The 12,565-nt window shown below is 33.5% G+C and overlaps 1 protein-coding gene across 1 annotated transcript in view; it reads left to right on the top strand.

Moving 5' to 3' along the window:
- Positions 1-12,565, top strand: part of MICU3 (mitochondrial calcium uptake 3) — a gene marked incomplete at its 5' end in the record, with an annotated part of 41,757 nt that overhangs the window by 20,388 nt on the left and 8,804 nt on the right. Inside the window, 4 exons of the mRNA XM_085305521.1 lie at positions 2,367-2,467; positions 3,565-3,736; positions 9,029-9,137; positions 10,159-10,316. Coding sequence (XP_085161647.1) covers positions 2,367-2,467; positions 3,565-3,736; positions 9,029-9,137; positions 10,159-10,316 — 540 coding nt within the window. The remainder of the gene's footprint in view (positions 1-2,366; positions 2,468-3,564; positions 3,737-9,028; positions 9,138-10,158; positions 10,317-12,565) is intronic.

The following is a 12,565-nucleotide window of genomic DNA, read 5'->3' as shown; positions in this document are numbered from 1 at the left end:
CACTTAGTGAAGCTGACCAAATGGGAATTGTGAAAAGACTTACAGATTGTATTTTTTTTAATGGTTCTTTAGATATGGGTGAATGCAATCCAAGTCTAAGGTTGTGAAATGTTTTTTACAAGATGAAAGGCTGTAATTTAACATTTGATATCTTTTCAGTGTACTTGAGGGAAATTGTTTGAATGTACTTAGGGATTTAATTGTTTAAAAGACATAGGAAATCGGGGTATCTGCATTTCAGTGTATTGTGTCCTGTAGTGGGGGATAACAATATTAAAAGACAAACAGTGATTACTTTTCTGAATTAATTAGCTCAGTTCAAGAGCTGAGCTGTCTTAATTGAAGGACATGAAGTATCTCTCTCTGTATGTATACACTATGTTATCTTATTTCTCCCTAGAGAAAAATATGAGAATAAAGAGGAAGCTAGAGTACATGAAATACAATCTTGAAAATCCTAAACTGATTATACTAAACCACAGAAGAGTGTCTCTCCTATTTCTTCAGTTCCTGGATGATGAAAGGAAAAGATTTGTGTTGTTTCTGCCTCACGTTTTTCCTTCTTTATTCCATTAGCTGTTGATGCATGCAATCTCCTAATAGATAAAGTATTCTAAATTTCTACAAACCAGTATACAAATTTGAAATTAATGTAGTCTAGATCAGAGAATGTAGATATGAAATGGTTTTTTGAATCAGTGCTCTGTACAGCCTTGCTGTTGCCCCAACTTCAGTGGGATTCTGAGCAACAGCAGAGTCTTCCTGCATTGAGTTTGTGGTAGTTCTGAAACTTAGTTGCATCAAAAAATTCCAGCTGTTTCTGCTGCAGACTGCTACCAAAGCCATTCACTGCACAATATATGATGAAAAAAGTACTATWTTTTTTTTGCGTATTGACAAAGATTTTCATATATGGATAGTCATAATACCACAGATCTGTAGTTTAGCATGTGTCATTTTAGGATCACCTTCTCAACATCACCTTCTCAGCATCAGTACTGCTGCTTTGTTTGCTGTTATCTATTGATGAGCTCAAGATCTTTCCATTGCTATAGATACTTTAGTAAATCAACTCTAAAATACTTCTGAAGAATGACAAAGATGTTAAATCCAAAAAATATACTGTCTTTTGGACAAATCCATTTAGGCTCCAGTCCTGTTTTTTATAGTTAACAACAGTCTAGGAATTCGAACCATTTTTTTCCTCTTTGCATTTCTAAGTCACAAGATCTTGTCTTTATAAGAAAAGTCGGAGCTTGGACAGAAGGTTCCCCCTAAGCAAGTACAGTGATGAGACCAAGTATGTTCCTTTTCAAATTTCAAATGTTGACAGATGTTCATTAATGTCAGAAGGACATTGCCATAGCTGTGGATATTAATAATAATAATTTAATTTAGTAATACTGTGGATTATTAAAGCCTTGTTTTAAGGAACAATTTTTCTAGCTCTTCAGTATACCAAGAATTTCTTTGTAGAAGAGGTAATGTCAATGTTCGTATGTCCACAGATAAATTTGATGAATATTTAGTAAAAAAGTTGTATGTTGCAGCATCRCTATATACTGATCAGAGTTATTTCTGTTACATTTATTTGCACGTTGCTATTCATGAATCATCCAAATGAGTTGTTTTTACTATTCTAATTCTATGACTTACAMGTTGTTAGCTATTATTATGGCTATTACATGTTCAAAGGTTCCTCTCTGATGCAGAGACCACATATTCCATAAATAAAGAACATTCTTACATAAACCAAACAAAATAATATTACTTGAGGGAATTTTTTTTTTACAAGCCTGTTGTTTTAAATATATTTTGGCAATAAAATTTAAACTGTAGTCTTCTGCTACTTACTGAAGAGAACCAAATAAAGTACACTTGATTGATATGAGTGTTTTTGGAACATAGTTCCATACTTAATCATTTTGAAATACTAAGCAGGAATATATGAAATAACTTCTTTTAATTTCTGTGCAGTTACRTAGAAATTAAAGGAGAGGAGACTGGGTACAAAGGGAGTTATTTTTAAGGTTTACCTCAACCATGTTGTTTTCCTTTCTGAGAACTTCCGGTTTCTTTTTTCATGCCTTTTTTTTTTCTTTTTCCTTTCATCACTGTTTCCACWGTGTGTTATGTTGTTGCTTTAAGGGTTTTATATTAAATGCAGCTAACTGCCTAATGCTATTTTGTGTGAAGATTATATGACTAAATTCATTTAACAGCCTTTAATACTAAAATCTTTTAACACTGTAAACATAAAATGCACAAACTCTTTTAATATAAAGATCTGTTATCCTGGTAAACATTCTTGGATTATACGCCTAATCAATCCAATCATGGTCTATTTTTTTCCTCTAATATTTAAGCGTGCTGATGATATTACAAGTTCACTATCAGATACTACATTGCTTGTACACTTTTTTGGCAAGAAGGGAAAAGCTGAACTGAACTTTGATGATTTTTATAGGTGAGTCTCAATTTTATAAGTTCCATGTAAAGAAATACTTCCATACCTCTTCTAATATGTATTATATTACTAGATACAAAGTGTATATGTGCATGTATATAGTATGTAAAGTTTATTTTTCCTTTGTAGGTGTTACATGTTCAAAGAATAAAGTAATAAAAYAGTAAAAGCTGTAAAAAGTGCCCTGGCGTAGTGCTTTTGTATTTACTGTGGCTTTTTTTTGTTACACTTTTGTGTATTTTTAGTTTGTTTTGGAGGGATTATACTCTGTGTCCTTATGTGCATTTAGGGGTTTTCTTGTTTTTGAGCTGCTCGTAGTTTTTACAAGTCAGACTATGTGCTAGGAAGGAGCATTACAGGCAATGTCTGAAGGATAGGATCTCAGCAACCTGTAATAAGGGAGTCTTACAAGTTATGATAGGTAATCAGAATCAGCTGAACGTAAACTCAAAGTGCAATACTGTGACCAGAGTCCTTTCATTCTTAGATGTATAATTAGGACATCACATAAAATCAGGGAAATTGTTTCCCTGCTGATGCAACTAGCTGTTTTTATACTGTATACAATTTTGTTGTCTTGGTTTTGCAAAATATGTTGTTAAATAGGACAGAGTTCATAGGAATGTTGTAAGAAAGAAAAAAATAGCTTAGATTGAAAGGCTGCAGGAGCTCAAAATACTTAGCTTGTTAAAAAGAGAAAGGTAAGACTTGACTACAATCTGTAGTGAGTTTACAAGAATTATTCCCACTGTAGTTACTTAAGAAATTTYRAGTAATTTAATTTAAGTAATTACTGGAATTTTCAGTCTAGCATATAAATATAAAAATCAATGACCCACTAAAGAGAATTAGAGAAATACAAACTAGCAATAAATTACAAATTATTCAGTCATTTTAATCCTTACTGAAGTACTTCGCTGGATTGATTAGACAGTATGTCAGCACTGAAACAGAATTTATCAGATTTACYATCAATGCTATGAACAGGGAACTATTTGGTATAATGCTATAATGCTTCATATTCTGTATATTTTAATGACAAGAATAATAGAAATGAAAAGTATTATTGTTTCTTTGTATTTGTGTTTGTGCTTTAGGTTTATGGATAACCTACAAACTGAAGTTCTGGAGATAGAATTCCTTTCCTACTCTAATGGGATGAACACCATCAGTGAGGAAGACTTTGCGCATATTCTTTTGAGATATACAAATGTGGAAAATACATCAAGTTACCTGGAAAACATGCGCTGTAGGATCCCTGAAGAAAAGGTAGTTGTTTAGCTAGTATGGCAATGGGTGGTAGCATCAAATCACAGTGTCTGAGATGAAATCATAGCCTTGTTGGACTGAATGAGACTTCTGTCACTGATTTCATTGGCACCGGGATTTTATCCTGATCATAAGCTTTGCATCTTTTATTTTTTCAGATTACTTACTGAACATAAGGTAGAAGAGTGAATAAGATGGCATTTTGTTCCTTAGGATATAGTAATATTTTTGAGATTTAGATAACAATTTACAATTTACATTAAAACTCAGTTCAAGCAGTAGAAATGTGAGAGTTGAAATAGAGAAAWTTTCTAGAAATGGCTTACCTAGGCTTTCTTTTCCAGCAATGATGCATTAAAAAAAAATACTTTTTCTGACTTCTCTTTTGTGTTGCTGCCTAAACAARCAGCTCTTTAGAATAAACATTGACACCCTTTATCTAGTTCTATTATAGTCTCAATAATGGATCACTTGTGCATAGTCATTGATGGGTTAGAGGTTCTTATCAGTGGCTGAAGAGACAGAAAAGATAGTTAACAACAGTAAAGATGGCTGGCTCATCCTTCATTTGACAACAAACGTCTTGTCAGAAGTTTATCTGAGAAAAATGTAGTGGCAACTGAACGCATCAGTGGTAATCAGTAGGATAATGTTACAAGTAGCCTTTCAAGCAGGAGATGTTTTGGATACATTTCCTCTGTTTGTTTGTAGAAGGATCAGACTAGTCTGTCATAGCCATTTAAAGAATCACATTTCCAGATGTTTTGGTAGCATTGACCGTAGAGCTTGTGAAGCAAAGTAATAAACGTGTTTGGATAGTTGCTGCCATTTTTTAACTTGGGAAATTATATTGTAATTAAAAACAGTGAGATACTGTAAAATAGTAAATGATAATGAAAACCAAATACATTATTACAAAGTTAGAATTATAAAGTACATTTATAAGCACAAATGGGTGTTTAAAGTGAATGTCACTGACATGGAACTGTATCACRTAAAGTTACTGAGGACTAACTTGTCATGACTCCTACTCAGCTTCTCTTACCTTTTTTCTCCTTTTCTAGCATTGGAGAGTGTAGCAGGACAGAGATCATCCAGTCAGAGCATCTGTGTGAATACAGAGGGTAGAAAGGGACAAGCTGTTTTGATGTGATGATTAAATAACCCATTCTTTCCCAGAAAAAAAATCCTAAAGCGCAGTACTCTGGGATCTTCAGCTTCTACAACCATAACCAGAAAACTGTGTTTTAAGTGGCACATTACCTCTGAATTGGCTAACTGTTGACTGTTTAAAGGGAATGATCCTRTCTTCCCTTTTTTCTCCAGCCTTGTATTTCTGCCACTGATTTTGAACTTACATGTACTGACGTTACAGCTGTGGAGTAAATAAGATTAGTCAGCTAACCTGGTAAAAGCATATCCCTCAAGATAATGGTTCTCCATTGGAGTATCTGGTTTATCTGATTCATCCAGTGATTGTACAATAATTAGATCCAATGCAAATAGTGGGATACGAAAATATCTGGGGAGTGGAAAGGAAAAGCAGGGCTGCCTCTTCACACCAGATTAAATATAAAATGAAGTAAGATGGTTGGAATCAGAGTTCCTATGCCCTGACCCCTTGCAAGTTTACAGTCTAGCCATTGAGGCACTCAGCTCAAACTATTACATAAGAGGTCTGTGCAGTTTTTAACATATAAAAGCCAAGCAAATGCTATAGAAATGGTACAAAGTTATTTTCTTAGGTTGCCAAATGCTTTCTGTTTAAGGTGAACTCAAGATTAAAGTATGTATGGAATGTCTGAAAAAAATAATTACTTTGGGGCTTGCATAAAGACAATCATATGTATATCACTTGCATAATAAGAAATAATGTAGTTATAGGAAGAGAGAAATATATGTTTGAGTGGCAAAGGTGAAGTTGTTTAAGTAAAAACAAATACCAATGCATTCTTTTTAAACGCACAAGGTCRCACAAGGTGTTCTTTGAAGTTTCAGTACTACTGTTTTGATAGTCTTCCACGCAGTAGTTTCCTCTTTTTCATCTGTTGCAACCATCAGCCAAGAAAATGTCTGTGTGGAATGCTGCATCACTCAGTTACAAGTGTGCTTATGTTATGTTCCGAGAATATCCTGCCACTTCACCATTACCATGTATCTATATGTTATATGCTATAGCTCCATTAAGTGAAACTGGACATTGCTATTTTCTGTAACTCCATGTCAGTGGTTTGGTAAAATCGCAATCACTGCAGTGAAAAACATAAATCCCTGTGGCATACCTCTCTTACTGGCRATCGGCTTTTGAGAATGGGATTTTGCCTCCTATTTTCATGGAGACATTGTTGATATCTTTGCCCTTTTTTACATTCCTAATTTAGAAGTATGATGCCAAGATTATAAAATATACTCTGTTTTATTGCAGTAATATGCTGTAATATGAAAATTAAACAGAGGATTCCATTTAGAAATGAGGCTAGCCTGTAAAGTAATACTTTCACAGTTGGCAGTGCTCCTTTTTTTGTAGCACTGTATGTAGAAGCCTGTGAAGCAAATGTGGTGATCATTTGGCAGGTAGTAGTCATGTTGAAATGTTCAGCTGGCATGCTGCCTGCTCACAGGATGTTCTCCTCCTTTTACTAACTAGATGCCAAGCGGTGATTTATTTAAGCTGGCATCTTGAATCACTATGAATATCAGCCCCTAAAGAAAGTTTATGTGTTTTTGACAGCATTGGTGCATTAATGTAACAGTTTTCTTTGCTATAGTAAAATATAATCTGTCCAAAGAAATAAAGTTCAGTTTCCTTTTACATAAAAAATAAATAATTTCCAGTAGGAACCTGGGAAACTATATAAATAATTTTATATGTCAAAATTATGCAAAATGTATGCAAAATAAGGAATGTTACTACAATTGCTAGTTGAACAAAAAGAGGTCCTAGGAAAGGACCTTTTTTTCTGCTCTCTTCTGTCCTTTTGTCTTTCCTCTGGAAAGGAATTATTCATGTAGGATTGCAGATTATTTCAGTGGAAATTGTAGAAAGATTTTGCTTAAATTATTCTACAAATAATTGTATTTCTCATTGCTTATATGTTATGGAGTCCATGCAGTTTAGCCTGGATGTTTAGCACTAGGAAGTAGTGCTCTTTCACCTGTCTCTCTGCTTTATCTCCAATATCTCATGACAGCAGTTTTCATAGCTACTAGAAGTACAGAAGCTGCAAAAAGGATTTTTTTGTAGACTAGTGATTCTTGGTCTTTCCTGTGCAAGGACAGCTTTCCACCTAGACTAATTACCTCCTCCTCTCCCTGTAATGGAGAGAYTCCCTAACATAGAAAGAGACAAGATTTTTGTAGTAGCTTTTATGATATTTCCCACAGTCAAAATCTTTACAGACAAATTGGTTCAAGTTAAGGATTTTTTTTTAAATCTTTGTGAACTTAAAACTATCAGTTCAAGGCATCTGTGGCTATTTTCTAGTATGTATTGCCATTTTGCTGTAGTACCAAAGAGTACTAGTTGGGGACTAGGGTTTCACTAAGCTAAGCATTTCACAAACATGGGCCAAAATGATTCCAGTCCCAAAGAGTCTGCAGTKTAAACAAAGTACAAGAAACAGAATGTGGGCATACACTATTAAGTGTCAAGTACAAAGAAACAATAAGACAGGATTGGTTAGTATTAGTAATTAAGTTTTTAAGATAGAGAAGAATTTAAAGGAAAATAAAGAGGTAGTTTCTGCAGGTTACCTGTGAGGATTCCTCCCAGTTTCAAAAGATGAAACGGAGAAAGCACGAAGATGGTTGTTGAGAAACTAAATTCGTGATGGAGACTGGTCATGCTTTTCAATCAGAGTTTACAAATCTTAGGTAGAGCTTAGGTTTGATCAGTTTAGCGGTGATTGAGATCTCATGAAGCCTATTAAAGACTTTTTATCAGTGTTATGTTGCCTTCCACATTTACCACAATACTCTCCTGTCTATCACACACCTACTTCAGTATCTTCAGGTTCTCCCAGTGCTTTCTGAGTTCCACTATACCATAAGGACTACATATCTTTGAGGAAAAGTCAAAATCTTTCAACAGAAAGATTCACAGATCTTCCTTCTGTCTTCAGATTTATTTTCAGATAAAAGTAGTTAAGTTTAATTAATTGGGTAATTTAAGTGTGGAAGTCAGGACCCCAACAGTGTCAGGGATAACATATTGTCTTTGGAACCTTCTGATACCATTTGGAAGCATCAGAATTTAGAGGGTGCTTCACCTAAAACTGAGACTGCTTGTTTAGGTATTGTTATATATAGTCCAAAGAGAGCAAAGGCAGAACTTTGAAATACTCTCYACAACACTGGAAATGAAGTTAGTGGGATCCTCTGAAGAACATGTGGAAGGTTATAAGTAGACAGAAGAATAGCCAGAGATTACAGTTAAGGAGGACCAGGGAGTTCAAGATGCAAAAACAACATCCCTTTAGAGAGGATAGTGGACATTTTAAGGGGGATATTTAATTAAAAGTCTCTGTTAAAGATTTCTTTCAGAATTTTTCTAGAGATAATTTATCAGGTCTCTGAACTCATAGTTAAAGCAGGAGAAAAGTAGAACAAATATCACGTAAGGAAAAAAATTGCTTTTTTAGCAACTTAGCACTTTCACAGAAACTTTTAAAGGATTCTGAATTCTTAGTCAAAATGCAAAACATTTCTTAAATTGCTGGACAAGMCCTACAATATAATATGATAATTGGAGTATCAGTTGAAGTCTTAGGTGTTTATAAATGTGAATACGTATAAACTTCACCTTGAAGTACAGAGCTTAAATTAGATCCTAGCATGTATATATTAGTTCATTCAACATATTTATGTATGCATACACACATACACTCTCATATATATAAAATAATAGTTTGTTGCTTTGAGCAATAATCATAATCCAAGACTTAGACAAACCTAGGCTCTTACTCTAAATATTACCTACTATATCGTAATAATCTGGGAATTTTTAGGATTGTATTAAGCAACAGAATAACATTTTTGATTATATTTTGAGTGAGGATTGCTATCCATTGCAATAGCAAACATAAAAATATTTCATTTCTCAGGAGACTCTAAGACTTTATTGACTGCAGTACAAATTTCAGTACAAGTACAATTTGCAGTACAAGTTACAATGGATGTAACATCTATTCTTAAATGAAGTTGATATAGGCAACTACGAAGTTTGTTTTTTCGCTTGTCACTTTTTTTTAATTCTAATGGTACTAATATACATATTGTTCTTTTATTCATCAGGGTATCACATTTGATGAGTTCAGATCATTTTTCCAGTTTTTGAACAACCTAGAAGACTTTACAATTGCAATGCAAATGTACAATTTTGCAAGTCGTTCCATAGGTCAAGGTAAGGATACAAAAGATACAAAGTAAATTGTTCTGTAGTTCTCAGTTTGTAGTTTTAATGAGTGTTTTCAGCATAACTATTACTAAAATAATAAAATAGGTATCACTAGACTTTAACTTGCCTTTGAAAACTGTTTCTTCAGTTCTTCCTTGTCTCAGATGAAAATCTAAAATAGCAAGGACTTTATAGCTTTGAGAGGAGAAAGCTCAGTCATATCACAAGAGATACAATTATAAGATTGTATAAGTGGTGGATAAGCTGAACATGGAACTGCTGGTCACCAAAACCTGCAACACAAGAGTTAAGAGGCACTTACTTGATGATCCCAGTAAAAGATTGGTTTAAAGGAAACAAAAGCATTTCTTTATACAGGTTGGGTAGTGAATCTTTGGAACTTGCTGCTACAAAGTTGTAGAGGGAAACAGTACCAGAAGGTGCAAAAGGGGATTAGACAAACTTTTAACAAGTCAGTAAATGGCTACTAAAAGGCCTAGGCAGGTATATGCTGTGTGAAATCCCTAATGCAACAGTTGTAGATGCTTATGAAGTGCAAGATGAAGGACCAAGTGAAGTGGGCAAACTTATATGCTTGCTTCAAAGTAGCATCTCTGTGTTGGTCTGACACAGTACACTCTTCATATAGCCTTGCCTTAGGAGTGTGGTGTTTCCTCTACACTCTTATTTCTTTGGTTCAATTTCTTGTCAGTTAGGTAGAAGCCATCAGTATAAATGTGACTTAGGCTTTAATTATGATTTTCTAATGCTGTTATGTGTAGTTAGTTCATATGCTGTTATCTTTTATGCAAAATAATTGATACCAATAAAGTGTATCATTTTATACCAGTTAAGAGCTACTTGGTTTAGATCTGTGAAAGTCAATCCTAATTTTAACATTTTCTTATTTTTTGAATGCTAAAGTTTGCAAACTTAAGTAAAACATTTACTTGCATAAGTTTACTTGGAGAGTTTAAATTCATGTGTTTGTTTTTATTTTTTTTCTTCTGATATTCTCTTTATGTAGATGAATTCAAGCGTGCTGTGTATGTAGCCACAGGACTGAAGCTTTCACCACATTTGGTGAACACAGTGTTCAAGATCTTTGACGTTGACAGAGATGACCAGTTGAGTTATAAAGAATTTATCGGCATTATGAAAGATAGACTTAATCGAGGGTTCAGGGTAAGGATACTGATTTTTTGAAGCTCTCTCAATTGACTATGCTATGAAAATAACTAGTTATATCAGTTTAAACATGTAATTTTCATAGAAATTATGAAGCAATCTAAAAGATTAGTCTCTTCTAAATTTCTAGATTTTCTTGTATTAGAAGGCAATCCACAGAAAGCATAATGTACCTTTATAGTACACAAATGAAACTAGATACCAGAAATCCTGTRTATACTGTGCATACTTCTACATGGTGTGATTGATAGGTTGGTCTTAAGAGTTTTAACAAAGATAACAATTATGTCTGGGATAACTGAGTGCCTTCCCCCCCCCCGGCCCTGCTTCCCTCCTCTCTTCCTCTAACTTGGGTACTTTAGTTGAAGGACAACCAGCTCTTCCAATACATTATTTTAAATACCAAGTATTGATAATAATTGTTGGAAAGAGTTGCAGTAGAAAGTAACTTTATCTCTCAAAAAAAAGAATTAGTTAAGTTGTGGTGAACAAGACTATATTCTGGTTCAAAGTTGCTTTTGATAATTTAGCCCTGTATCTAGCATATTAAATTACATGAAGCTGGAGGACAGGAAATTACTTGCAGAAATTTTCATAGGGGACACACATATGAATTGTGCTTAGAAGTTTGCCTTTTAGGTGAAGGTGTAGACCTTACTGCCCTCTTCAGGTTCTTTGTAGTACAGAAAAACTTTATAGTAGCCTAGAAAAATTTAGTAGTAGCAAATTTTTATTTTTATCTGTGGAAAGTGAATTATAAAAGAAAATATTTTTGAACTTGTGAAGTATATAAAAGTTGCTAAATTCACRTTTCAGTATGTTATTTCTGTAGTGTAATTTTATTCATTTTAATTAGCCTTCTAAATATAGTTTACTAAGATAATTTTAAAATTTTCTGTGAAGTTGTGTTGAGTCTAATAGGTTACTTGTTGTTTTTGTAATATTTTGATCTAGTGTAAAAAGTGTGGATAACAACCACTGTATTTGTGACAGACTTATTTCCTCRTTGGTCCTCAAATCTTTATTATGCTGTGAAAATGATGATTGTTTCATAACCATTTCAAGATGTTCTGCTGTATGTTTTAATTGTTTACTAACTGTAAGTGTGCAATGTATGTTAATTTAACCAGAACACAGTCTGCTTACTAAGCAATTCTTGTAAATATGTATTGCATGTTTCTATTTCACAAAATGAATGACAGAAATCACATGTAATTCTTAAGAATCTCTATCACGCAGCACAGTTTAGCGTTATGCGTGTATCTCTTTTGCCTAAGCCACCTTAAAATATCTTAATGCACTATGTTAAGAGACTATACAAGAACTAAAAAGAATAGACTAGGGTATTTGTAAGAATAGCACCTTGATTCACAAATGTTATGTCTAATACTAATGACAGCGCTCATGATATGTGAGGTGATCATGATTTGGTCCTATAATACAGTGACCAAAAATACCTTTTTTTTTCCCTTTTTTTAGACATGCTTACATGCAGATTTGTTATATTATTCATAAGAATATATTGTTTTCACTAAAGAATAGTGTTGTAAGACAGTTGCTTTATACAATTTATTTATTAGTTATCATGTCCACTAAGTTTTCATAAGTGTCACGAAAATCTGATTTCTCCAGGAATGGGTAGCGGTCTATGTAATAAAAATTCTGTGAMAGTCCTCCTTTGTAGTTTAGTATCTCCCTCTATCAAGTTTGAAAATAAAAAGGTCAAAACATATAATATATGAGAWTTTTCTGCCCAGAACTAATTAGCAGAAAGTGTTATTAATGATGGAAACTGCCAAAGATTGTAGACTTTGGTCTCAGATGACATACAAAATGTTTCCAGTAAATCTGAACTTTAAAAGTTATGACATATTTAGTGTGGTCAGAGCAAGTAAAAATTGACCCTTTTGCTGCTACACAAACATTACATTATCTTGTACTAAATTAGAACTAATGTATTACTAACATCTTCTTTGTTAATAAATACGTATTGAATCCATATTAAGACTTTGTCAGTTCTATTATACCAATAGAATATTACAGTTTCTGCTCATGCAGTATTTTGTGGTCCATGTGTAAGTTTTTGTCTTGCCAAATTTTAACCTGTTCATGAAATGAGGCAAAATATCTTACAGTTGATATCTACCACAGTCAATGCGGTTTTCGATTATCAATCTAAAAACATCTAAACAGAGTAGTGTGGAACAGACCTGTAGTTTAAAATATGAGTTTACAGTTAACACCTT

Source organism: Rhea americana, unplaced genomic scaffold (genome assembly GCF_003343005.1).
Source record: "Rhea americana isolate MKP2758 unplaced genomic scaffold, rheAme1 scaffold_221, whole genome shotgun sequence".
NCBI classification, from domain to species: domain Eukaryota; kingdom Metazoa; phylum Chordata; class Aves; order Rheiformes; family Rheidae; genus Rhea; species Rhea americana.
Note: the sequence above shows the minus strand (reverse complement) of the source record. Positions and strands in the feature narration are given on the sequence as shown.